At 35.6% G+C, this 26,490-nt stretch overlaps 1 protein-coding gene across 7 annotated transcripts in view; it reads left to right on the forward strand.

Moving 5' to 3' along the window:
- Positions 1-25,575, forward strand: part of NIPBL (NIPBL cohesin loading factor) — a 159,003-nt gene extending 133,428 nt beyond the window's left edge. For 6 of the 7 annotated variants that reach the window (XM_074571162.1, XM_074571167.1, XM_074571164.1 and 3 more), the window contains 23 exons: positions 3,219-3,308; positions 3,541-3,755; positions 3,856-3,958; positions 4,871-4,969; positions 5,061-5,207; positions 6,401-6,535; positions 7,972-8,070; positions 9,258-9,311; positions 10,509-10,617; positions 11,197-11,333; positions 12,918-13,058; positions 13,379-13,472; positions 13,583-13,737; positions 14,009-14,099; positions 17,380-17,553; positions 18,112-18,302; positions 19,089-19,196; positions 20,508-20,708; positions 21,134-21,280; positions 22,684-22,979; positions 23,303-23,477; positions 24,124-24,309; positions 24,872-25,575. In XM_074571162.1, coding sequence (XP_074427263.1) covers positions 3,219-3,308; positions 3,541-3,755; positions 3,856-3,958; positions 4,871-4,969; positions 5,061-5,207; positions 6,401-6,535; positions 7,972-8,070; positions 9,258-9,311; positions 10,509-10,617; positions 11,197-11,333; positions 12,918-13,058; positions 13,379-13,472; positions 13,583-13,737; positions 14,009-14,099; positions 17,380-17,553; positions 18,112-18,302; positions 19,089-19,196; positions 20,508-20,708; positions 21,134-21,280; positions 22,684-22,979; positions 23,303-23,477; positions 24,124-24,309; positions 24,872-25,237 — 3,513 coding nt within the window. In that variant the 3' untranslated portion in view covers positions 25,238-25,575. Of the gene's footprint in view, positions 1-3,218; positions 3,309-3,540; positions 3,756-3,855; positions 3,959-4,870; positions 4,970-5,060; positions 5,208-6,400; positions 6,536-7,971; positions 8,071-9,257; positions 9,312-10,508; positions 10,618-11,196; positions 11,334-12,917; positions 13,059-13,378; positions 13,473-13,582; positions 13,738-14,008; positions 14,100-17,379; positions 17,554-18,111; positions 18,303-19,088; positions 19,197-20,507; positions 20,709-21,133; positions 21,281-22,683; positions 22,980-23,302; positions 23,478-24,123; positions 24,351-24,871 lie in introns of all 7 variants that reach the window. The other variant, XM_074571163.1, reaches the window with a different exon arrangement.
- Positions 25,576-26,490: the final 915 nt, after the last annotated feature.

Genomic DNA, 26,490 nt, shown 5'->3' on the forward strand with positions numbered 1-26,490 from the left:
TGTTGAAAGATATTCTAAAAAGATACATACTCAAGCGATGACCTAAATTTTTCTATTTATTTTAGGGTTTTTACAGGATCAGGCAGTAACTAGGCATTAGCATCTGCAGAAAATAAAAATTGCTACGGGCAATTGAGTGTTAAAAGCATTTCTTCAGTTACTCGGGAAGGTTATTAGCATTTGATGGTAGACAGTACCATCCATACATTGTGGTAGGTGTGTACTATACAGTACCATCAGTCAGGATAGACAGTGTGTTGTTTATAAATTACTTGTAAGCTAAGAACAAATCAATACTTGGAAATGTATACATGACAGCTAAGCTTCACTTTGCTGCTCTGATACTTCGTCATCAGAAACTTAAATTATTATTTCCATTCAGAAATTAACTTCTACAGATTTTTCTTTCCTGCTGAATTGAACACTTAGACTCTGTTGGATATTTCCTTCTAACCCTCTGATATCATTATCAGGGCATTTCCCAATGATTGATGAATACTTATAACTCTGTCTACTGTGGTTTGGACTCATGACCTATAGAAGTAAATTTAGGAGAAAATTTATTCTGTTTTGACATTTTTAAACAGTAGATTTTTTTTTTTTAGAAATCTGTCATAGATTGTCAAGTTGATTTGAACATTTGTGCATGGTTTTCGTTAGTTTATCTCTTGATACGCTGATGTTCTAGACTTGTAACTGTACCTTTTTCCACTTGCTGTTGTTTGCAAGTTATATTATGTGCTGTATTTGTGACAAGATTCTCAATCTGTGCTGTTCGTACAGAAGTTAAGATGGTTATAAGTTGCAAGTTTTACTGCTGAAGAAAAAAAATGTTTTGTAGCTGAAGAAATCTAAGCCAGAAATTATTATTCTACTTTTATTATCAATATTGAATATGTTTTTTTGTGGTTTTCACAGTTTCTCTTTCTTTGTTCTGTGTTTTTTCTTGTTTGAAAATAGTTAAGGTTCATCAAGCAGTCTTTTTATTCAGCCAATTATACACAGAATTTAACGTTGGTTGAAGGCCATAATTTCAAATCACAGTTTACACATATATTAGGGTGTCAAATGTGTATTAATCAACCTATATCACTATTATGTGCATTGTAGACATGTTTTGAACTTTTGAACTCATTAATTTTGAAAAAATAATAGTCCTTTTGTCTGCTGTAACATCAGCAGCTGCAAGGAGCTGCATATTTCAGTGTAATACTAAGGAAAAAAGGGTGGTTTATGGGTTCGGTTTTATGCTGTCTTGTAGATGTTGAGAAAGTTAGTTTATGACTCATGCACAAGTTCATTGATAGTGGTTTATTCCATATAACCTGTATATGTGGAGAAGTACATTGTCTCGTGGTCATATACAAGGTCATTGTTAGATTTGCATAAGCTAGAACTATTTAAGAGATCAGTATATATGTAGAATCATACAACGGTTTGGGTTGGAAGGGACCTTTAAAGGTCATCTAGTCCAACCTTCCCTGCAATAAGCAGAGACATCAAGTTGCTCAGAGCCCCATCCAACCTGACCTTGAAAGTTTCCAGGGATGGGGCATCTACCACCTCTCTGGGTAACCTGTACCAGTGCCTCACCACCCTTATTGTAAAAAATTTCTTCCTTTTATCTAGTCTAAATCTACCTTCTTTTAGTTTAAAGCCATTACTCCTTGTCCTTTAGGTGCTACTAAAAAGTCTAAAAAGTCCCCATCTTTCTTATAAGACCCCTTTAAGTACTGAAAGCCTGCAATAAGGTCTCCCCAGAGCCTTCTCTTCTCCAGGCTGAACAGCCCCAACTGTCTCTCAGCCTGTCCTCATAGGAGAGGTGTTCTGTCCCTCTGATTGGGCTCCTCATGGCCCTTATCTGGACTTGCTCCAGCAGGACCATGTCCTCCTTATGTTGGGGGCCCCAGGGCTGGATGCAATACTCCAGGTGGGGTCTCACCAGAGCAGAGCAGAGGGGCAGAATCACCTCCCTCAACCTGCTGGCTGCATTTTTTTTGATGCACTACTCTCTGGATGTGACCATCCAACCAATTCCTCATCCATCGAATAGTCCATTCATCAAATCCTTACCTCTCCAATTTAGAGAGCAGGATGTTGTGGGGGACCATGTCAAAGGCCTTCCAGAAGTCCAGATAGACAATATCTGTATCTGTCCTCCTGTCTTCCCCTGTCGACTGATGTAGTCACTCCATCATAGAACGCCACTAGGTTGATCAGGCAAGACTTGCCCATGGTGAAGCCATGCTGTCTGTCTCGAATCACCTTCCTGTCCTCCATGAAGTAGCTTGTATACATATAGGAGATATACATATTTCCTATCAAATGGCCTATTGGAAAAAATACATTCTCTTTTTAACATTCATACAATTTGGATACTATAAATGTGATACAGAGTCTCCAGCACCAGTTTTCAGATGAGTATTTCATATGTAAGGCTTTTTGTGCATCTTAAAAGTGCCTCACAGGAAAAGTGGTACTAACCTGTTCTGTAAATAGGCTTTATGCAGTAGGTGACATTTTTTATAAAATGTGTGTTTGTTCTCAAGCTTTTTGACTGATAGAAAGTTAGTGGAATCTCAGAGAGCATGGTTCTTTAGTGCTGGAGCTCAGGGGTGTTTGGGAACAACCTTTGTAAGTTCTTTCCTAGTTTGAGCACACTTGCTGCACTTTCTCTGTATGGATGCTTTATCCCTGAAAACAGTTATACCAAATATTTTTGCAAAGGGATAAATTATTTTTATTTCTTTGATGTTTCCCGTACCTTTTTACTGTTGTCTGATTCGTATTTCTTTCTATTTCACTTTTTTTGCCTTTTATTCCTTGTTCACCTGATAAGTCGCTGTTTCAGTATTTAATATTGGTGAGACACCTAATGGTGACTTTTATAGGTTAAACCTTGTGTTAGTCTGCTATGTGTGATTTCAGGCCTTTTTTGTTTCCTCTGTGACAGAGGGTCTTCACACAAGGTCATAGAATGAAAATGAATCAAAATAATCGGTCTGTTTTAAAACCAGTCTTACTCGGCTTTATCTTTTTTAGACTTTAGAGGCATGGTCTAATGCAGTTTATAAGTAATTTGTTAAAAAATTGTTAATGTTCTGCAATTATCAAAACAACTTACTTTAGTGTATCTTATATGTGGACGTGCAGATTTTCAGATGATAATTACCACTGTGCAATATTCTGTTTTGTAACTATCTTCCTACTTCTGACAGGCTTCAGGAGGAGAAGATGAAATTCAACAGCTGCAGAAGGCTTTGCTAGATTATCTGGATGAGAACACAGAAACTGATGCATCATTAGTGGTAAATTTCAACTTTCTAATGTCAAGTGTGTATAAATGTGTACCAAATAAGATTATTTTCGGTTATGCATGTTAGTGCGTCAATTTAGTTGTCACCTGAACATATACTGTTAATTGTGTTTTCTGAAATATTGTTGATGCATCAGATTCACTTGATCTCATTATAATCTGTTAAATTTCCTTTTCTGTATCTGTTGTGTTTGTTTTCTATGTATCCTGCTATATTTCTCCAGTTTTCTCGGAAGTTTTATATAGCTCAGTGGTTCCGTGATACAACTATGGAGACAGAGAAAGCAATTAAATCTCAGAAAGATGAGGATTCATCTGAAGGAGCTCATCATGCTAAAGATGTTGAGACCACAGGACAAATCATGCATAGAGCAGAAAGTCGCAAAAAGTTTCTTCGCAGCATCATTAAAACTGCTCCATCTCAGTTCAGTACATTAAAGTATGTTTCAGTACCATTTATTTCTTTATTAGCCATGTATTTTATGTTTTAATTCATTTTTGATAAACACATCCTAATTAACACATGGAATTTGTTGCAGGATGAATTCTGATACTGTGGACTATGAAGATGCATGTTTGATTGTTCGCTACTTGGCCTCTATGAGGCCGTTTGCCCAGAGCTTCGATATTTATTTGACACAGGTAAACTATGCCGGAGATCTTAGTACAGTGAAACACAGTTGGTTTCTGATTCCAAACATTTTTGTGGTAGCGTGCAATATCTTTCACTGTGGGGCACAGGTATTGCCCACATGGTCAACAGACCATGATAACACCATATGCTTTCATATTCTGTGTTGATGACATAAGTGATTGTTTCTTTTTCTTGCATGCATTTTGTGTGTCATATTGTTCATACATTATTTTATTTGTCCATATATGTGTGTGTCAAAATCATTATAATTAGATGTACACCGTAAGAGGATAATTCTGTATTCTGATAATTTCTGTAAGATGCATGTTAATTTGGTAATATTAACTCATGAAGTTGAGCTTAATTTGATTTGAAAATACAAGCCAGCTTGATCAGTTGCTTGCAGTGCCTGCTAGTGTCTCTTTGGAAGCTGTTGTTTGACCAGTGCTGTTTCTTTGCTTTTTCTGGGAGAAGAGCACTAACGCATTGGCATGGTGGCATGTTTGTACTCCAGTACTAACTTAGGTTGCATTACTTATGTTGATCTGCATACAGAGCCATTCTTATAGTTCACAAATCCAGCTCTCCTGTTAAAAGAAACATGGTGAAAGCCACAATTGAATGACAACAGTAGAGTTTAAAATGAAGGGACAAAGTGAACATGTGCAAATCATGTTTGGACCAGTCTTAGAGATGTAGCAAATGCTAGTAAATATCCATGCTCAGTTATCAGTGCTGTGGAATGAATATCACTTAGATGCACCTTTCTACTGTCTCAGAAGATATATTCAGTTTTTAGTAGACAGATATTCTTATTTTAGTTAAGTTGTTCACATGCTATTCTGCTGCGTTTTTACCTGTTAAACATTGTTCGCTACCTTCCCAAAGCAATTGAATCTTTGTTTTTGTTCTCTCACTAGATTCTGCGTGTACTTGGTGAAAATGCAATTGCTGTTCGAACAAAAGCCATGAAGTGTTTGTCTGAGGTGGTTGCTGTAGACCCCAGTATTCTAGCCAGGGTAAAAATGCATGCACATATATTCTTCTTGTCACACTTAAAATTAATCTGCAATCCTTATTTTGAATCTGTGTTTCATTTGTTCTTTTTAGCTGGATATGCAACGAGGTGTTCATGGACGTTTAATGGATAACTCCACTAGTGTACGAGAAGCAGCTGTGGAGCTGCTTGGCCGATTTGTCCTCTGTCGTCCTCAGCTTGCTGAGCAGTATTATGACATGCTGATTGAAAGAATATTGGTACGGTGACATGTGATATTTATGATGTAATAATTGGCATTGGAAGACTTGTTTTCAACTGAGTTTATATGTTTAATAGTATGGAATGGTGATCTCAAGAGTAAGTTATATCTTAGTGCTTTAATGGGAAGCATCGTGCTTTTAAGACCAGCTTTGTAAAATGCATCACTTGTTTCTAGTGAGGGTTTGTAACGTCAAAGTAAACATATATAGAAAGTTGTACCGCATCAGACCAAGGATTATATTCCTTTTGATTCCATTAATAAGGCACAAATTAGTGAAATGAGGAATTTGGCACATCTCTGAAGTCTGAGATATAGGTCATTGAGGACAGTTCAGTAGTGTGGGTGATGAAGAAAGATCTACAACACGGTAATCTAAACTTGCTTTCTGTAATCCAGATGAAAATAAAATGGATGAAACTGCTTTGCTTTTCTACGCTATTTTTAGTGTTTTAAAAGGCAGGCTTCTTATTAGAGTTTTTGTACAAAACGTGTTTTTTCTCTGGGTGTTCAGATAAACACAATGTTAATTTAACTGTTAATTTAACACTAACTCTTAGCGTTCCTGTCAGTTTTTTAGTCAAATACTACTCATTTGCTACAGTTACATGATAAAATATGTCTGTGAAGGGTTTTGGAGATATGTAGCTTCATGTGCATGTGAGCATGCATAAAGCATTTCATCCTGACATTCAGATTCAACAGGTTTTGAATAAGGTAATATGAAGTGAAGCTCCTCATCCACCTCCTTAGACGAAGCCAAGGCAAATGGGAAAGATTTGCTGCATGTATCATCCATAAGCTTTATCCAAAGGCTTGACGTATTGCAGTCCAGATTTACAATGGGTCTTATGTCTTTCAACAGAGTTGCTAAAGCATTATCAGATCTAGCTTGTAAGCTTTTCAGTTAAGAAGTAGAATTATACATTTGCAAGAATGCTCTTAGATGGGAGGGTACAAATGGAGGAAGCATTTCAGCGTTTTGAGTACTCACCTAGAATCTTTAGAATTGTTGCAAATAAAGTAGTACAAGTTATGCTGACCTTTTGTATAAATGCAGTCCAGAATACTCTGGCTGCCTTTTCTACATAAATTTTGCAAGTCAGGTTTTCTGCAGTCAATTTGTGTAATACATAAATTAATTCATATTTCTGATTTGTTTTTAAGAGCGTAATGCTTTTCTTTTCACAGGATACTGGTATCAGTGTCAGAAAAAGAGTCATAAAGATACTTAGGGATATCTGCATTGAACAACCAACATTTCCCAAAATAACAGAGATGTGTGTGAAAATGATTCGGAGAGTCAATGACGAAGAAGGCATTAAGGTAGAATGAAATATACCCTTCAGGATTTTAATTATTGTTATTTTAGTGTTTGTATGTTTTGACCAAAAAAGTATTGTGTTGCTCCTTTGTAATATTTATGACTTTTGTTTACCTTTAATTTTTGAGAGCAAATATCTTAGCTTTCTAAAATGCTCTCTGACTTGTTTTTATTTCTTTTCTGTCTTTTATTTTCTTGAAGTTTGTGCTGACAATCAAAATATTTTAAAAAGTTATTTTCTAGAGTTTTTTTTTCTTCTTGCAAGCATTGTCTCTGGTACTTCTCTTTTCTAACAAGTAAAATTGGCATATAAAACTTCTTTCTGCAAACGAAATAATCTTTAAGTTAAAATTTATTTCTTGACATTAGCATATGCCAGATTTGTAAGTTCTGCATATAAAAATCGTAAACTATTCATCCATGCTAATTTTGCATTCATTCTGAACGCTCAATGCATCAGTTCTTCACCTTAAAACGTTGCTCTACTCTTTGTGCAAAGTATATACAGAAGGACGCAAAACTAAGATTATATGTGAAATCATAAACCTGACAATGGTGGTTTTGTTTGATTTGGCAAAATGATTTAAAAATTGTTGCATACTTAAGAACACACATGTAATAATTTCATATCACAATTTCAGTGGGATTTGAAATCAGCAACTTTAAAGCTGCAGCATGTATATTTTTACCATTTGAGATATGTTAATGACAAGTGGGTTTCTGAGAAGACTGTTAATCAAGAAGTAGATGAACAGCTGGATCCAAGGTGCTGCTGGGAAAGGAGGATGACCTTGTTCTCTCTCCCCTTCTTTCCTTTACCTTTCTAACAACATCAGAAAAAAGGAGGCATTATCTTGAATGTATTTTTTATGTTTCCATGAAGGAGGAGAGCTTCTTAAAACCATATGCCTTATAAGTAATGTGGGAATAATTTTTGTTCACTTTCATTCTATTCCATTTTTTCCTCCATCCAAAACATTGGAAGGGAACGTTATCTCCTATGTTTGAGTAGAGAGACCTGGCTTCTCTCTCTTGCCCACCTTGTCACAGCTGTTTTGAATACTCCAAAGAAACCTACTATTGCTGATAGTTCTGCTGTAGAAATCATAATCTTGTGTTCAGTTGTCAGCTTCTCAGGGCACTGTGTTTTCCTGAGGAATGCAAATTAGTGCAGGAAAGTGGTTACTCCGTTTTCTGTAGCATCAGTGCCCGCTGGTCATTTTTCTGAAGCTTGCTTAGAGGTCAGTGTAACCCCTGTAATTGCAGATCTGGGTCTGTCTCAGATAACGTTTCCTACAACAGTCTCACTGAGGTTGATTAATTCCTTATGAAATGGCACATATTGTCAACAAATCTATTGTATGTATGTATTAAAAATAATACCTATGTGCCAAGATGAGTTTGTTTGTTTATTTCTGCTAATATTTTTTTCCTTCAGAAATTAGTAAATGAGACATTCCAGAAGCTCTGGTTTACTCCAACTCCACACCATGACAAAGAAGCAATGACAAGGAAAATATTAAACATCACTGATGTGGTATGTTAAACAAATTTGAGTTAACTTGTGTGCAAAATTTTATTATGTTTTTAGTATCTTTGAAATATGTTATGTAGTTTTTGGAATACAGTAATTTAATTGTCAGATGGTTTTCTTTTTATTTCTCCTGGCATTGAATATATGCCAAAATTATTTATCTGGTGGAACAGACTGCAGGAAACTTTAAATGCCCGATTATCTGCTGGTAATGGTAACTGGGACCACACTATATTCAGGTTGTATAAAATACTTGTTCAGTTAAAACACAACAAATTTCTATTATATTTAACATTTTGCAGAACATGCCGGTAGCAGCATATAGTTAAGCCTAACTAAAAAGTTGTCTCTTAAAAGGAAATTTTACTCTTAACAATTTCTAACATTTATTTTGAAAGGTTAATAAACTGCTTTAACAAATACAGAGTCCTGTTCTCACACAGGGTAAACTAGTATCTGCATGGTTTTATCCACTTTCTAGAAGCAGTAAATTAAACAGCATGTCTCCAAAATAATAAAAACAGTTTCAAATAAAAAGCTTTAATTTTTAGTGAAAATGTGTTGTGAAAAACCACTGTGCTGAGAAGGTGTTTTAATGTCAATTATACCAAGATGTAAATATCAAATAAAAGTACTCATTTCACTACTTACAATTATGGGTTTAAATTTCATCCTACTTCTCAGTATTGTTACAAAAAGGTAATCTAGTGTGCATTTTTCCAGACTGAGAAGTCAGTCAATTTGACTACAACTTAACTCTCAGTTCTCCTGCCAATTCTACTTCAGAGCACCTGTGAGCTGTTCCTGACATATGATACCAGTGAAGGCTTGCTTTGTTTATATAAAAATATATAGATACATACATATACATGCACATTCATTTTTAATATGTCAGCCTTGTATTTGTGCTTTAATCTGTGCAAAATGTTCTACAAATCTCAAATTTGGTTTACGTTAGAGCCAGCAATCTCCAGTAAAAATACGAATTCTGGCATCCCTTAAATGGTGAGAACTACTTTTTCAAATGCAGAAGACAGTTTCTAATCTCCCAAGATACAAAATTATTGTACTGAATGCATATGAAAATATAGCTGTGCAAATTTACTGGTCTTTTAAGATGATGTCTGTATTGAAGTAACTTCTTCAGATGCTATTTTTATTAACCAGTTTATTCTCAAAAATACTTTTAGGTTGCAGCTTGTAGAGATACAGGGTACGATTGGTTTGAACAGCTTCTTCAAAATGTAAGTAATGAATTTTGAATGGATGGTACAATCATTGTTAGAATTTTAACATTTCTTTTGGTACTAAAACACATTGAAGGGAGACTACAAGAGCAGTCCTTTCCAGTAGACAGATTCAATTCATGCCCTTTAAACATCTCACCTTTTTTTTTAAACTTCATTGTTGCAATTTTCTTTGTCTCTGACATTAATTTCTATGTTTCCATATGATCTGTTTTAAAAATGCTTCACTTCTGGTTTTGGGAGGGGTTTTGTGTGTTTGTTTTTAGTGTCATAGTCTCTTCAATAATGAGTGACATAACATGGAGTCCACAGCTAAGACACTTAATTCTGAAATGAGGCATCTAGTGTATTATTGATTTTTTTTTTTTTTTTTTTAAAATGGTAGATCGGTGTGTTTTCACATCCAGTATATTTGTTACACAGTTCATAGAAGCAGTGAATCTTCAGAGTATAGCTTACTTCTACATTGTATTTTACTCTGACTTTTCTAAGAATTGAGCTCACTTTGTTTATATCTCTTAGCCTGTGTTATCACCCACCTCTACATCTTGAATGCACTGGTTACTTATCAAGCAAAAAAAACCTTTTGATTTTACTTTAGCCTGGAGTGCAATGAAAATAGATAGCCAAGTAAACCAGAGCCTCTTAATACCTGCACTGAAGAAAGTGCGAAAGTATGGTCTCAATGCTTCTTAGATATTAAAGGATCTTCATGGACACAATTTCAGTACCCAAAGTCATATGGAAGAAGGCTAACTGAGTAAAATGTTCATAAAGCTATGTTTCATCTTCGTTTGATTTTTTTTTTTTTGCTTAGTGTCAAAACAACATTCCTTTTGAATTTGCTCTTTTTTCCCTCAACATTTTAAAAAGCCTTCTAATTCCTATTAGTTCCTGCTGGCAAGTATGACTACACTATTGTTTTCTGCATAATGCACGAAGTTAGCTTTCATCCCAATGCAAAAATCAGTAGAACTTTTCTGGGTTTTTATTGCAGTTAATTTTTCTTTACTTCTCTTACATTTTAGTTTGATTTTTTTACTTCCCTTAATTTTTTTTCTACACCATGGAACTTTTATGGAGAAGTTACATAAATATTTTTGTATCTGTAGTAACTGCTATAAACCCAGCACATATCCAATGTAAATGAACGCACCCTTAATACTAAAAACTTTTCTGTTTCATCTGCTACAGCTGTTGAAGTCAGAAGAGGATGCCTCATACAAACCTGTGAAGAAAGCCTGTACTCAACTTGTTGACAATCTGGTTGAGCACATTCTTAAATATGAGGAATCTTTATCAGGTAATATTATTCACAACCCAGTAGCTAAACTCCTTTGAATTTTATATGATACTGTAACAGTCATTGTTCAAATTACTATTGCAAAAAGTTACTGTTACAGAGTTACTGTGACAAAACTGATGGTAATGAATCTGCTTTTAAGTTCATTATGAAATTTTGAGCTCTGTATAGTCATAGTAAAGCTTAATCTTCACTAGCTAACCACAGTAACAGAACTACTCTTAAAATAACTTGTTCAAACTTTTAGATCACTAAAACCAAAACAAACGTGACAAGTTTTATTTTATTACTATGTTCTACAGTTATAATAGAAATCATTGTTTGGGCCAGCGTTCTCTGTACAGTAAGTGGTTTAAAAACTAGTGATATCTTTGAAGCATCTTTGCTTCTTTCACATACTTTGTGATCACATACAAATGTTAACACATTATGTTCTCTAATCTAATAAGAGTATTTTGTATTGATCTTGAAAGATATGTAACAAAAGAGGTATTCATATGATGCTTAAGCCATATGTTTTTCATTGCTCACAGAGTACTTGGACTTAGTAACCTTTTTGTATTTTGTATTTCATTGCAGATTCTGACAATAAAGGTGTGAATTCTGGTCGCTTGGTTGCTTGCATAACCACTTTGTTCTTATTCAGCAAAATCAGGCCCCAGCTAATGGTCAAACATGCCATGACCATGCAGCCATACCTGACCACTAAATGTAGTGTAAGTGAAGAAAATGAGTCTTTTTTTTCCCCCCACATAATTAAGCGTGGAAATGAATGGCTGTCTTGTATTCTTGATTAAATTGAAGGTAGGAGAAGAAAAATTTAAATTGTGGTTTTATTTCATGGGCATCATGGCTTCTGAAGGTACTAGGTCCTTTTGATGACCTTTGTAGCTTCTAACATGCTGTGCCTCACCCTCTACCTCCACATTTTATAGCCAAATGAAATGGAAACCTGTGCATCTTCTTTGCCTTGAGGACTAAGACCCAGTTTTTAACCTGTTATGAAATAATTTCTTAAACTTGTATTGTTTTATAGTCACAGTCTTAAAAGTAGTTAGTATTTAACATATGAATCTTAAGACTAAAGGTATGGTTTCATAAGATATAGTGATCTAACACAGAGCAAATATATCAGAAGAAAAATATCCTGCTCCATCCTCTTCCATATTTCATCTTGCACTTCCCTAGCTCTAGTGGTTTGTATTCCTGTGGTTTAGCTCACAAAAACGGTAGAGAGGTATAATGCTGAACCATCCACTCCAGTAAAATGCCCCCCGCCCTTCCTCTGAAACATTGCGGCGCTTTCTACTGTTTTGATCAGCACAGTTGGCTCAGTGAAGGCTGTGGTGAACCCCTGATCTGGAAGAAGGAGCAGTGCAGGATCATGCAGCTGTGGCTCAAGGAGGAGCGTGGGTGGCTGGCAGCAATACATTACGTTAGGTCAGCTGCCCAGGGCAGGCATGAGACTAGTCGTTATCAGTTTAGATGGCAGGTAAAACCTAGTGTTTTACTGGAGCATCTCTAGGCACATTTACAACAGACTTCTAGAGCTGCATCTGACCAAACAGTTTAGGAAAGGGTTATCTGGTTATGTACTTGCTGCAACCCATTTAGTGGGTTATGTTGGTTTTGTACTTACACAGGTTGAGATGAATTGTAGAATTACCACTGGCAGCTTGAATATGTTAAAATAGCTTGATAGTAGCATTTGGGAATTACCCTATTCTGATCAGTGAGCTTGATTTGTTAAAAAAAATGGCAATTTCCAGCAGGATGTGTCAATAGATAAATGTTTTCCACAGATTCCTCACAATACATATACAGTCATGATAGTGCAAACCACTAATAATTTAAATTGTAATTTCTACATTTGTGCACATTACCTATTTTGTTTAAGGCATGTAGAGTCATAGCACAAGTTCGTTTTGTTGCTGATACCTGTTTCCAGGTTCTGTGTGTTCCCTAGTGTGCATGTGTGAGGAAGAGTTCCTAGATTTATTGTAGGACTCCAAAAAATTATCAGGACCAAAAGTTTTCAGGTTTGTCATAGTCTTGATGAGAGGTGAAGGTCTACTCATACATTTATTTTTTTTTTTACCAAAAGTTCTGTAGAAAACAGAACTAGCTTTCATAGTAACATGTAATTTGATAGCAGATGTAAACTGTATGAATATTCTTTTAGGTCTTTATGAAATACCTTACATGAGCTGGGATTTTTGACTGTCAGTGTGTATTAATAATACTTAGCTTATAGGTAACGTGGTCAGAAATGTTAAATGCTATAAATACTGTTTTTTCAGACTCAGAATGATTTCATGGTGATCTGCAACGTTGCAAAAATCTTAGAGCTTGTAGTGCCGCTAATGGAACATCCAAGTGAGACCTTTCTTGCCACTATTGAGGAAGACCTTATGAAACTTATCATCAAATATGGCATGACGGTAAGCTTTTAATTGATGCTATTCAGTTGATTCCATTTCACATTGTGAAGTACATGGGTTTGATTTAAAGAAAGTCTGTCTTCATTATGAACATAACTTTTGAGCCACAAAAAGTCAGTGTACTTGGGTTACTCAAGTTTATATGTGTTGTTGATATGTTTTAACAAGCTTGAGCAGGTTTTTAGAGCAGCGTAAAAGATGGACGTTACATCCGTTAAATCATTAGCTTTAGTTCAGCATACCTTTTTCCTATGTGGCTTCACAAAAATCTCAATTTCAACTTCTAAATATATAATACATTTTTTCTTTCTTGCTCCTAGGTTGTTCAGCATTGTGTGAGCTGTCTTGGGGCTGTTGTGAACAAGGTCACCCAGAACTACAAATTTGTGTGGGCCTGTTTTAATAGATACTATGGTAAGTAAAATCACAATGTTTAATTGTCACTCTTCAGTTTTGGCTACAAGTCTTGTCTTAGGGATACACCACGATTAAACACTGTGATCAAAACTTTTATCTTACTGTAGGTGCACTTTCAAAATTAAAAAGTCAACACCAAGAAGACCCCAACAGTACAATACTTACTGCCAATAAACCAGCACTCCTTAGATCACTTTTCACTGTTGGAGCACTGTGTCGGCATTTTGATTTTGATCAGGAAGATTTTAAGGGGAACAGTAAGGTAAAATAACCTGTATTTACTCTCCATATCTTAGATATATTGAATGTTCCATTTCAGTTTGAAAGCACGTTATTCCTAGTCCCTCAAAGCTATGTATTTTTTCATAATGGATACAATATAGCTTTTTGGTTTTTTAAATACATGGTTTTGCAAAGGACATGCAGTAAGATTGTGTTTCTCCTTTTCTTTTTGGTATTTATGCTTTTTATAAGAGATTAAAAACATCTGTTTCATCTTCAAATAGCTATTATTTTTGTTTTAATTTGCTCAGGTTAACATTAAGGATAAAGTACTTGAACTGCTGATGTATTTTACAAAGCATTCAGATGAAGAAGTACAGACAAAAGCCATTATTGGCCTTGGTAAGAAATATTAATAGTTTTTATTATTCTGCTATAGTAAAAATCCATGCCTATCACTAGAAATTCATGTATTTGTGTAGTGGCAAGGGAGTTTGTTTAAAATCAAAATTTACTGCATCTTTTATTTGAGAACTGGCTATAGAAAAGTTCTCAAAGGGTTGCTAGTTGCATATTTCTGCCGAAGAGTGGATGCTTTTGACAGTGAATGCCTTTTGATGTGTGACCAAGTCTTAAGGTACAGCGGATTTCCAAAGTAATGGAGATGGTATTTTTTCTACACATGCAGGCACGTTGTAACTCCAAATCTTGTTTTTCAGTCCACAAGGTATGGTTGAAGAACAACTAGAAAAAGTGCTGGAAAAACTGTGAACGTTTTAGGTGTAGCAGCAGATATTCTGCAGGAGTCAAGGGAACTCTGGCAGTTTACACCAACAGGCCGGGGGTGCTCTGTGCAATTTCGTGAAGCACTGAGATGATGTCATAGTCTAGATATTACAGTTCATTTCAGGATTTTAGCTGTATTACACGTTTAAATAGGTTCTTGATCTTAAGGCATTAGTATGGTATTTCAGGGACTTGCAGTAGTACATGAACTGCCATTGAGTAGTTTGTGTCGTGTTCATCCTCTGCTAAAGCACAAAAACTACATGTGAGAGAAAGTTATTTGGCTGTGGTTTCTGGACGAGTTCAGTTCATGGTTATGGCTTAGTCTAAAGAACGTTGTCTCCCAGGCATATGAGCTTGCATTGTCTAGTTTAACTGTGGACAAGAATTTGCCTCTTTTCGCTGCTGTTCAAGTGGTTTTTAGTTATCCTGCCTCAATTCAGGCTAGGGAGAGCTCCGAGGATAACAACCAAGAGTGAATCTTGATTTGATATTCTGTGAGAAACCATTTCAGACAGCTGAGTGGTATTACTGACGCTAGAGTTGCCTCTGTGCAGAAGCAGTACTATGGTTTTCTGGACTAGTTGGAATTTTTCTAGGAATTACATCAGGTGCACAAGACTTACGGTAGTCCAGCCCAATTTAATTGTCCTCCTCAGAATATTGCAAGGCTGTCTTCCTAACCGTACACATGATTGCTTTGCTCATGGATGTAGAGAATGTTGCATTTGCCAAAATATTTCTAAATTACAGACGGAACTGTGATCAGTTTGGGGGACGGAGAGGAAACAGGTGGCTGTCAGTAGGCCTTCTTCAGATTTTTATTTTTTTTCTCTGCCTGTAAGCATATCAGTCTTTACGTTAATTAAACCTCGAACAACTGTTTTCAGTGATATCTTGATCTCATCTGAGTACTGGTTCTGTTTTGAGGGAAGCTGTTAGGTGTATGGACATGTGGTAGATAGTGCAAAGTCCTACCTCACAGGCTGGTAGTTGAGCAAAGTTGTCAAGGCCATTCAACGTTCGTGTGCAGCAATAAGGTGAAAAGGACTAGCAAGTTAATTCAACATTTATACACAGTGAAGGCATCATGTGAAGAGTCTGTACTTTCCTATCAGCAATTATTACTGTGTTGTTTCAGTAAGGGCACTCAACAGTTTTAGCCTTTGCTTCGGGATGTGTCACCACTGTTGAGGGATTAAGCTTAACCTTAAGCTTAATGGTTATGGTTATGCTTCTCTTACAGATGTGTACTTGCAAGGCAGGTTCAGGATACAAAATTTTGTAGTGAATTTAGCTAAACCTGTAAGCATCTAATAGGTAATGTCTTACTCAGCCAAGTTCAGTGCTTACTCTTAAGACTCTTAACAGAGTGAAAACAAAGGTATGAAGAGAAGTGGTGTGAGGGCAACCCTGAGATGTGAAGTCAGTCCTTAAAAGAACACAGCAGGTGTTTTTTTTCATCTCCTGTGACAAATTCTTATGCCAAATAAGTTTTCTTCCCCTCTTACAGGCGATGCAAAAATAAGAATTACCCTGAGATTACTGGTTTTTTTAGACTCCTTTAAATGAATGAAGGAAAAAAAGTGTTATGGTTTATTACACAAAGATGCACGTGCTGTTCATTTTTAAAATTAACCGTAAGAAATGGGTTGGACTTGCTCAGAGACAGTCAATTTAAAAACATCAGTTTACACCTGTATAGAGTGTAAATTGTGATTCAACCACATACTCCAAAGGCCATCATCATTCCTTTTTTTTTTTTCTCCTCTTTCCCCTCCACCTCACCTGCTTCTCTCTGGGTCTTGTTTTGAGACTGAAATGAGATCTGAAACACACTGAGGGCTTGCCCTGGACTCAGCCTTTACCTACACTGCCTTTTCTCTGTGTGTGGAGCCAGTTTTTAAAACTTGACTCAGTCTTCCCTTTGTTACAGCTATTTTTATACATTGCTTTTTATACATACCACAAGCATAGTTTTATTTGCTTTCATTCTTATGTTTGCTCTGTGTTCATTCAGAATCTTAGTTTTCCATAGTCATAAATAATACATTTAATGTCTGCTTTTCTTGAAGTGTCTTAAAATAAAATAAATCAAGTAGTTAAATGTAATTTAAATTGGGATGTTATGTTCCCATTACTGTTTTTTTATGATACTCTGTAAGAGTTTGTCTGCAGCACTTCTAAACCTACATACATGATCTAAAATTATATATACTGTCACTAATTTAGAAAAGTTTCTATAAAATATAGACTAAGAAAAAACAGTTCCTTGAACAAGGGCAAAGCTGCAGCTAAAAACAGTTCTATAGTGCGTGTCTTCCAACAGATGTAGTCTTGGGAATGCTTGAGATAGACCTTAAGAAGTACATGAATAATGACAGCAAGAGGTATAAATTCTACTGTGTTCACTTTTTTTTATTTAAATACTTGTGATATTTATAATTTTTCCACATCTGCTCTGCCTCCACATGAATAATTCTTCACAGTTTCAGCAAATTTTTTTTTTCTCCAAATGTATTAGAAAAATAATGGGTAATTTTTAGCGATGTTCCTCCCTGGTTCTTCTGAGAGCTCCTAGTCATTCAGATGAAGGCCACTATGCTGGACATGCTTCCAGACTGTATAACTGTTCTTAACACAGCTGCCCTGCATTGACACCCCATCTTTATTCATCAGAGAGAGTCATGGCTAATGGAACTGTCGTGGCTAAGAGAGCTCCTTCTAAGCTATGGATGGAGTCTGTATAGAAAAGCAATACTGCTTGGACTAGAAAAGGCTATGCTGTTGGGAGGAGATAAATTTCATACTTCTATTAAGAAAGATTTAAAAAGCAGAAATACAATTTCTAGATGATAATAACATGGAATATTTCCTCTCTTTTCCCCACCCCTAGGATTTGCATTTATACAACACCCAAGTTTAATGTTCGAACAGGAAGTGAAGACTCTGTACAACAGCATTCTATCAGATAAGAACTGTTCAGTGAACTTAAAAATACAGGTGTTAAAAAACCTCCAGACCTACTTGCAGGAGGAGGATACACGTATGCAGCAGGCAGACAGAGACTGTAAGTGTTGAGTTCTTCTGTGCTAATGGGGAATGCAAAACCTAAAAAGAATTGCTATATAAATTGCATAAAATTGCTATATATGTGAACTGAGTCACTTGAGGTTGTTATCTGATTAGTAATATTGTACCCAAAGTATCTTAGAGTAATTTTCAAAAATTCATTATGTGCATAGATATATACACATAATAGGTATATTATTTAATTTCAAGATGTATTAATCCTGGAAGCAATCCAGAATGCGTAAATGCTGTAATACTTCTCATCAAAATCCCCTCTAAGGTTAAAGTGCAGGTAGAAATAAGTAAATTAAACATAAGAAGATTTTTAAATAAAAAACCTTTATTAAGGAACAAGACATAATTAAGTAAAGTCTCTTTAGTTTTATTGATGTATGTTTACCGTCAGACTGTTCTACATTTCAGGAGATCATAAACCCATTTTAGGACAGCTGAAATGTGTATGTATTGTAAGGCTTAAAGATCAGCATGTATCAAGTAATGCAAAGTAAATTATTATACTGTGATGAGTGTGCTATTGCTTTTGTCCTTTTTACAGGGAAAAAAGTAGCAAAACAGGAAGACCTGAAAGAAATGGGTGATATTTCCTCAGGGATGAGCAGTTCCATCATGCAGCTATATCTCAAACAGGTCCTTGAGGCTTTCTTTCATACCCAGTCCAGCGTACGCCACTTTGCTCTAAATGTCATTGCACTGACATTAAACCAGGGTCTCATCCATCCTGTTCAGGTATGGTAGGCTTTTATGAAGGAGGTATTTGTTATTCAGGTTTTCAGAGCTTTTACACTTGTTACATAAATTTCCAGTTTTTCTCTTCCAACTATGTTACAGTAATTTCTTATTGTAGCAAGGACCTTTTCAGAAAGCATATCTTGAAGTCTGTTCTATGTTGTTTAGCTAGTGAGGTTCAAAATGCTGTATTTTCTATTTTTGGATGAAGATGAAAAAGCCCAGCCAGTGTATAAAGATCATGTACAAATATACATTGGAGCGTATTTCTGTTATAAATTTCAGATGTATGCCAAGCTGTCTTTTTCATTTGATTCATCTTGGAAAGTGTGTCAGCTTGCCTCCACCTCAATCCCCATGTCCTCCAAATGCTATGGAATTTCAGAGTCAATGTCAGAACATCAGTCATGATGTCCGTTATTCTTTGTTTACATAATGTTTTTGTAATTATTTTTTATTCTGCAGCCATTCTGCAGGTTCATTCATAAGTGGTGGGTTTTGGGTTTTTTTAATGGTATTTTTTGTAGTGTAAATTAACTTTAGAGTTTGAGAGAAAGGGAAATACTGCCTGAGACCTCACAAAACTTCTGTTATTTATAATGCTGGTCTCATGTATTTTGTACTATTTGCTTGCGAAAAGTAGTCAGGTGGTAAGTTGCTTAGAGCTTCCTATTCTGGTTTCTGCAGTAGCTAGAATGTAACAAGAACAACAGTGTAGTAAAAGAACAAAGACTCAGAAAGAGGAGGTACAATGACTCTGAATAATCATTTCATTTGTTTTTCAAGTGTGTGCCGTACTTAATTGCTATGGGCACAGATCCAGAGCCCTCTATGCGAAATAAAGCTGACCAGCAGTTGGTGGAAATAGACAAAAAATATGCTGGGTTCATTCATGTAAGTAATTCTGATTTCACATTTTACAATATACTGTCATGTTCTCTAGTGATTTGACACCTAATATGCCTCAGCTGCAGAAAAAGAGTATAAAGTAACAAACAGTAACTATAAGCAGTTGTAAAGAAGATCTTGACTCCTTCCCCTGTTTGGAGATTTCTGTTCTTAGAAATAGAAAAGATATAATAATTCAAAGTGTCTATTCCAGCCCAAAATTTCCTTTTATTTGTAATTCACAGTATTATTTTCCTTACTGAACAGTACTTAAGCATATTTACTTGATAAGAGGTAAGGACAGCTGTTTCATAATGTTTAGCAATGATTTTCCTGCATCAGTGGGCTAGGGAAGAGCACACCTTGTAAAAGTAGAAGTCCTTAGTTGCATGTATATTAGAATGCTAAGGCATCAAGGCTTTATAAATCGTAGTTTAAGCAGAGAGAGCATAGGAACCTGTTCAGCTCTGAGGAATCTTGCTGAAAGGAAAATCTGAGGGCTATGTGAAGATTTGTGGAGTTGTGGCATAGTGCCAATAATTCTGCTTGAGATCTGAAACTGAGCTGCAACGCACTCTTCTTATTTCAGAAGGCCTCGGTCTAGGTTCAGTGTGTGTAGTGCATTGTGGGACTTCTCATATCTGGTGGTATTCCACTGCAATTGGAGCATTGCAGTGTTGATGTCCTCCAAACCAATACATAATCCAGTTGGTGAAGGCTGGCAGAGGAAATTTGCTCTGTAGGCAGCTGGGATTTACAGCAATGTACAGCTGAAGAGACAGCTTTGCTGAACAGCAGCAGAAGTGGAATGAGGAGAGTAGGATATGCACCCTATCTTGAGATGCAGTTTGTTATGAAAATAGAGCAGGAGCCTTGAAGTAAGTAAAATGAGCTGGAAATTACAGGATACATGCAAAAAACCCCTCATTTCCTGTTTGGTAGTCCTATTGTACTATTACAGATTCAGTTCTTGATTTCACTAAAAGTAACATCAAGCATACACATGGGTTAAATATCCTGTTCATGTATGAAAACATTTCAGTATTCTTGAAAATTGTTTAAACTGGAACACCTGCCGGTAGTGGGTAAATAGATTAGCTGTATGTTTCTAACAGAATTAAACTGCTTGTGAAAGCAGTTCATAAAACTTTCTGATATCTGCTACAAGTTCTGTTTTAATCCGTTTGCTAACTCAAAAGGTAGTATCGCTTAGTGCATGTTTTAAAGTGAAACTTCAAATGAGCATCGTTAAAAGGAGTAAGTTTTACTGTTTTGAAAGCAGTGGTTTAAATAAAAATAAATACATTTCCATTTCAGATGAAAGCGGTGGCTGGTATGAAGATGTCTTACCAGGTGCAACAGGCAATTAATACCTGCCCAAAAGATCCTGTAAGAGGGTTTAGACACGATGAATCATCCAGTGCATTGTGTTCACACCTATACTCCATGATCCGAGGGAACCGTCAACACAGACGAGCATTTCTAATTTCTTTACTCAACCTTTTTGATGATACTGCAGTAAGAATCACATTTCCTTCACTTAAAATTAAATTAAAATACAGCATTACAAGCTTAAATTCTCCTTTTACAATGTATTTTTATATGTAATTATTGATAAGTTTATTTCCCTAATGTACTTTGTTTTGCTTTGTAATACAAGGTATTTACCTATATAATATCACCTATATAATAGAACCATTTGTTATTTTGCATCATTCTGTACCTTTCTGTACCCAGTTTGGACTGATCAGAAATAATATATCTTCAGGTATGATTAAATTTTGCATATATACATATTGTTTAGAGTGGGTTTGGGGGGATACGTGGAATAAAAATTGTGATCATGTTTTTTGCTCCGGACTGTTAGGAACACAGGATAAGTGTATAAATCTAAGATACTTGGATATGGTTTTATATGTACCTTTTTTTTTTTTAACTTCCAGAAAACAGAGGTGAATATGCTTTTGTACATAGCGGACAATCTAGCCTGTTTTCCTTATCAAACACAGGAAGAGCCACTGTTTATAATGCATCATATAGACATCACACTATCAGTTTCTGGTAGCAACCTACTACAGTCATTTAAAGAGGTATGTGTGTTTATATTTTAATATATTTATTATGGTGGCAACATAAGCTTCTCTGTAATTTTGTTGATTTTTTGGTGAATACAGTACTGTTGTTATGATAGGGACCAGTAGCATTACTTTGTAACCAGTAGTTAAAAACAAGCAACCCTTTCTGTTCTGGCCTGCATCTAGTAGACTCTAGTTAAAAACTTTGCTTACATTGCTGCATTATTAAAAAGAATGATGAATTTTGAGATCGTAATATCAAATCTATGTCATTCCCTGATATGGATGCATAATAATTAATTGCATACATTCAGAAGCACATTGAACCCAGAATAACAATGAAATACTACTTTATTGTGGTTGCTTTTATGATTTTAATAATGAAATCCAGTTGGCTGCGTGTTTTGTTGTCAAGTAGCTGATGGCAGTTGCATGCGTGTTGCCTGAGAGACTTTAATACATTGCTTATTGAAAGAAAAGTGTGCACAATATGTCTTAAAGCAGCATATAAGAACCTGAATCATGGTATAGTATGCGTTGCTATGGCAGTACACAACCCTGTAAGAAAAAAGGCGGCCTCTCCTTCTTAAAGACTTCAGCTTTAACAGTAGAAGATGCAAACTGTCAGGTAGCAAACCCGTTTATAGAATGTCCAGTCTGACTAGTAAGTACAAGTCAGATTTGATGCCTGGATAGTACCATTGCTTTCGATTCTCACCCTACCAAAATAGATTTTTAGTCTGCTAGAAAGAGACAGTACGATCTTCAGACTGGGGACCAGTGTGTAGCACCCAGCACAGAAAGGATGAGATCCTGCTTAGGACATCTTAAGTTCTGTGTTATGAAAAATCATACTATGTGCAGTAGTAACGTACGTGTGAAATTCTGTAGCTCTACAAGTAGTAGAACTGATTATTATTATTAATATTGTGTATGATCACCTGGGGATTTCTCTGGTCAGCAGTGTAATTAGTGTTGTAGAATTTTAAGAGACAAGGATTAAAACCAGCTTGGACTAGTCTGTACGAAAGTACAGACGGAAATCTACGTGACACACAGAAATGATATCCAGGTGGAAGAGGAACAGAATTTTCTTCCTGATTTATTGTGTTTGGCCTTCTACTGTCACTGCTAACGAACTTGAGCAGTCTTTTAAGAATAACATTCCAGTGGAGTACTTGTTGCTTCAGTTCTTTCTGTACCCACCTTGCAAAAAATATGCAGGCTTTGGATCAATTTTTCGGCATCTTTTTGCCATAAATAATTTTATTTTTTAATATCAAGTTACAAGTGAATAATATTTTTCAGGGAATTCTTCCTAATTTAAGCCAGTAATGATTTTGGAAAGATTTCTTAGAAATGTATATGATTCTACTTACTCTAATTTTGGAATGTGTGTTAACTTCTCTGTCTTGCAGTCTATGGTGAAAGACAAAAAAAAGGAAAGAAAACCTTCATCAGACGAGGAGACTGAGAGTGAGAGTAACAGTGGTAGTGAGAGTGAAAGCGAGGAGGAAGCTTCTAAGCCTCGGAGATTACGGAAACGAGTAGACTCTGATTCAGATTCTGATGAAGAAAATGATATAAATGCTGTGATGAAATGTTTACCCGAAAATTCAGCTCCTTTAATTGAATTTGCAAATGTCTCCCAAGGCATATTATTACTTTTGATGCTAAAACAGCATTTAAAGAACCTGTGTGGATTCTCTGATAGGTAAGGATACTTAGATAATAGGCCATCTTGTTATCTAGCGAGTTCTTTGTGAGGATTAAGTTTGGAAGTTGTTTTTTTTTAAAGTTGATTGCAACTAATTTTTTAAACAATAGATTTGTGTAAGAGAAAAAATTTAAACATGGTAAGTTGAACATAACAAAATTTTGTGTTAGAAAAAGCAGTCATTTAATTTCTTAGCAGGATGTCTATTTTATATAGAACGATAAAATATAACTACTTATGTTGAAGATAGTAAAAATTTTTCCTTGAAATTACTTTGGACTCTGCTTAAAAGCTATTCCCTTTTTGTTGTCTTCAAACAGTAAAATTCAGAAATATTCTCCATCTGAATCTGCAAAAGTTTATGATAAAGCGATAAACAGGAAGACAGGAGTGCATTTCCATCCAAAACAGACTCTGGATTTTCTAAGGAGTGATATGGCTAATTCCAAGATCACTGAAGAAGTGAAGAGGAGTATAGTAAAACAGTACCTAGATGTAAGTAATTTTGCTTTGCACAAAACCTAAAATCCTTTGACACTAGGTAACACAGAGTAGACTTGAAAGCAGATGTGGATGTATTGGATGAACATTTCAAAATGTTAAGTTCCTGGTAGTCTTACCAGGCAATATACTGATGTGGCAATATACTGATAACTCACCACTTCCTTTCACAATGTTCAGCAGGACTGTCTTTCAAATAGTTCTAATAAGTTTAAACAATAAAATGAATTTCAACTAAAGGATATTCATCTTTATGGAGTATTTTCTAATTTCTGGTCTCCCTCTTGTATACCTCTCCCAAATAACTTATTCACTTTATACCTGACTGTTTCCATCATAGGAACAGAAACTAGATCTAGTGTATTTACTTGCATATTCTCCCCCGCAATCTTCAAATATCAATTAGAGAAAACTTGTGATTTTGGAAACACTGGAAGAAAGCTTTTACATATCTACTAAAGAAAGAGAGGAAAGTAGAAAGTTTGTAGAACAAAACATGAGCTGTTCAAGTTTGAAGTTGTCTGCCATTTGTTTTACCCTGTTTCTTTATCTTGCCTTGGTTTTCTTTTTTTTTTTAATGTAGTGTGATATAAATGTCTATTTTAAAGTTACAATGTGTACTAATCTGTTTTTTCAATAGTTCAAGCTCCTTATGGAACATTTGGATCCTGATGAAGAGGAAGAAGATGGAGAGGTGTCAGCTAGCACAAATGCTCGGAACAAAGCAATTACCTCGCTGCTTGGAGGAGGCAGCCCTAAAAACAATGCAGCTGAGACAGAGGACGATGAAAGTGATGGGGAGGATAGAGGAGGAGGCACTTCAGGGGTGAGGCGGAGGAGGAGTCAACGTATTTCGCAGCGTATTACGTAAAATGATTTTTATGTGCTTATAAATGTCAGTCTATTATATTAAATGTACACCAAGTAATGTAATCCACATGAAAGAAAGCATTTTGTAGATAGAGATTCTCTACTTAACCGTTTATACAACTTTTGTAGAAAGTTTAACAGAAAAGACAATAAAAAAAAAACAAACTAGAAAATGAGATTTATCCCGTATAAAAAGTTATTAATTTTCCTTTGGAATGTACTGTGTGTTATCCTTTTTATTGTTGCCAAGTTTTTATGTAGCTTTATGATTCATGTGTATATATAATTTTATATATCAATAAGAGATAAAGACACGGGTACAAATTAAGAGTATGTGGTTTTACAAGGATATGTTAACCCCTTGGCGCTGGCGGTCGCGGTGCGTCTCATTGCCGGCAATGGAATGTGTGCCGGGAAATCCCAACTCCCGGCGTCAAGGGATTAAAAGCAATAAAAGCAATAATTTCACTAAAGTTCTTTTGTGTAACACTTGGTCTTTTTTCCCCCCAATGTTTTAGTCATTGAGAAGGTCAAAACGAAATTCAGACTCTACGGAGTTGGCAGCACAGATGAATGAAAGTGTTGATGTCATGGATGTCATCGCTATTTGCTGTCCAAAGTACAAAGACCGACCACAAATTGCAAGAGTAGTACAGAAAACCAGCAATGGCTTCAGTGTTCAGTGGATGGCAGGCTCCTACAGTGGCTCCTGGACTGAGGCTAAGCGCCGTGATGGCCGCAAACTGGTGCCTTGGGTAGACACTATTAAAGAGTCAGACATTATTTACAAAAAAATTGCTCTAACGAGTGCTAATAAGCTGACTAATAAAGTTGTGCAGACTTTACGATCGCTGTATGCCGCCAAGGATGGAACTTCCAGCTAATGAATTTGTACATGCAGCCAAATTTACAGGAATTGAAATAACAGAAAAAACTTGAAATATCAACTTTCTGGCAAAAAAAAATCAGTTAAATGAAGAGTAAGAATGGAACCTGGGACGCGGGAAAAAAGAAGGAAATGTTTGGTAAACATTTTTGTGGGAGCTTCCTTCGCTGTTGTGCAGCAGAAACTTCTCAGTTCATTTTTACTCCCACTGTATTATAGTTTAACAAAAAAATTGTTTATATCTTGAAAAAAAACCTTTCTGTTTAAAAAAAATAAACAAGTGAATGTTGGAAATTAGTCTGTTAATGTTCTTAATAAAGTGTTCTTGGAGTTTAACCTAGCAGCGGATGGCTTTCTTTAGCTTAGCCCAGTTTCCAGGGAAGCATTGTTTTTCCAGGCTGTAAAATGGCAGAATCTCCTGGATATATAATTTATTCTGTTGAAGAAAAAAGAAAAAAAAAAAAAAAAAAAGAAAAAAAAAGCATGCAGTATCTATGACCTATCTGCAGGAGGAGTTTTTGTAAATGTAGATTTTGATGTATTAGGTCACCCTGAAATAATACAAGAAAAGGGATCCCCAGCAAATCTGGTGGAACAAATACTGCAATAAATTTTTTTACTTCTCTTTGTTACTTGTCTGTTTCCATTTGAATTTCTTATTGTAAAGATTTGTTTAAATCCATTTATATTACTTTGCAGTCTTTTATGTAAAATTTACTATATCAGTGGTTTTCAAAGCAAGACATAAAATATTGTTTATACAGTTTGTATAGGCTGACTTCTGAATAACTGGTATCTTTTTATTTTTATCCCTTAAAGGGTGTAAACACAAGTTAACTCCAGGGTTTTATTGTATCCTGCAATATTTAGTATTAACTATATGATTTAGCACTGTGCCAAACACATTTTCAAGAGTACATTTTGATATAAAAAGAAACTATAGTTTATCCCTTGTATGCTTCAGTTTCTTTCTAATGCTGTCCAAATGGTAATTTATGATAGTTTAAATCTGGGGAAAGCTGAATGACTATTCTGCTTGGGCTGACTGGCCACGTCTGCATTTCTCCGCGTTAATACAGAGAGGTTTGTGTCACGAGGAGGCAGCGGCCGGTATCTGAGGAGTGAATGGCTATGAGTCTGGGTAATTACGCTACATTCCTTCACAAATGAATTTAAAAAAAAAAAAGTTTGTATATTAGACTATTTTTTTTACTAATTGAAAGATGTTTTCACATTTTGTAAATTGAAAAA

This window comes from Larus michahellis, chromosome Z (assembly GCF_964199755.1).
Source record: "Larus michahellis chromosome Z, bLarMic1.1, whole genome shotgun sequence".
Lineage (NCBI taxonomy): Eukaryota > Metazoa > Chordata > Aves > Charadriiformes > Laridae > Larus > Larus michahellis.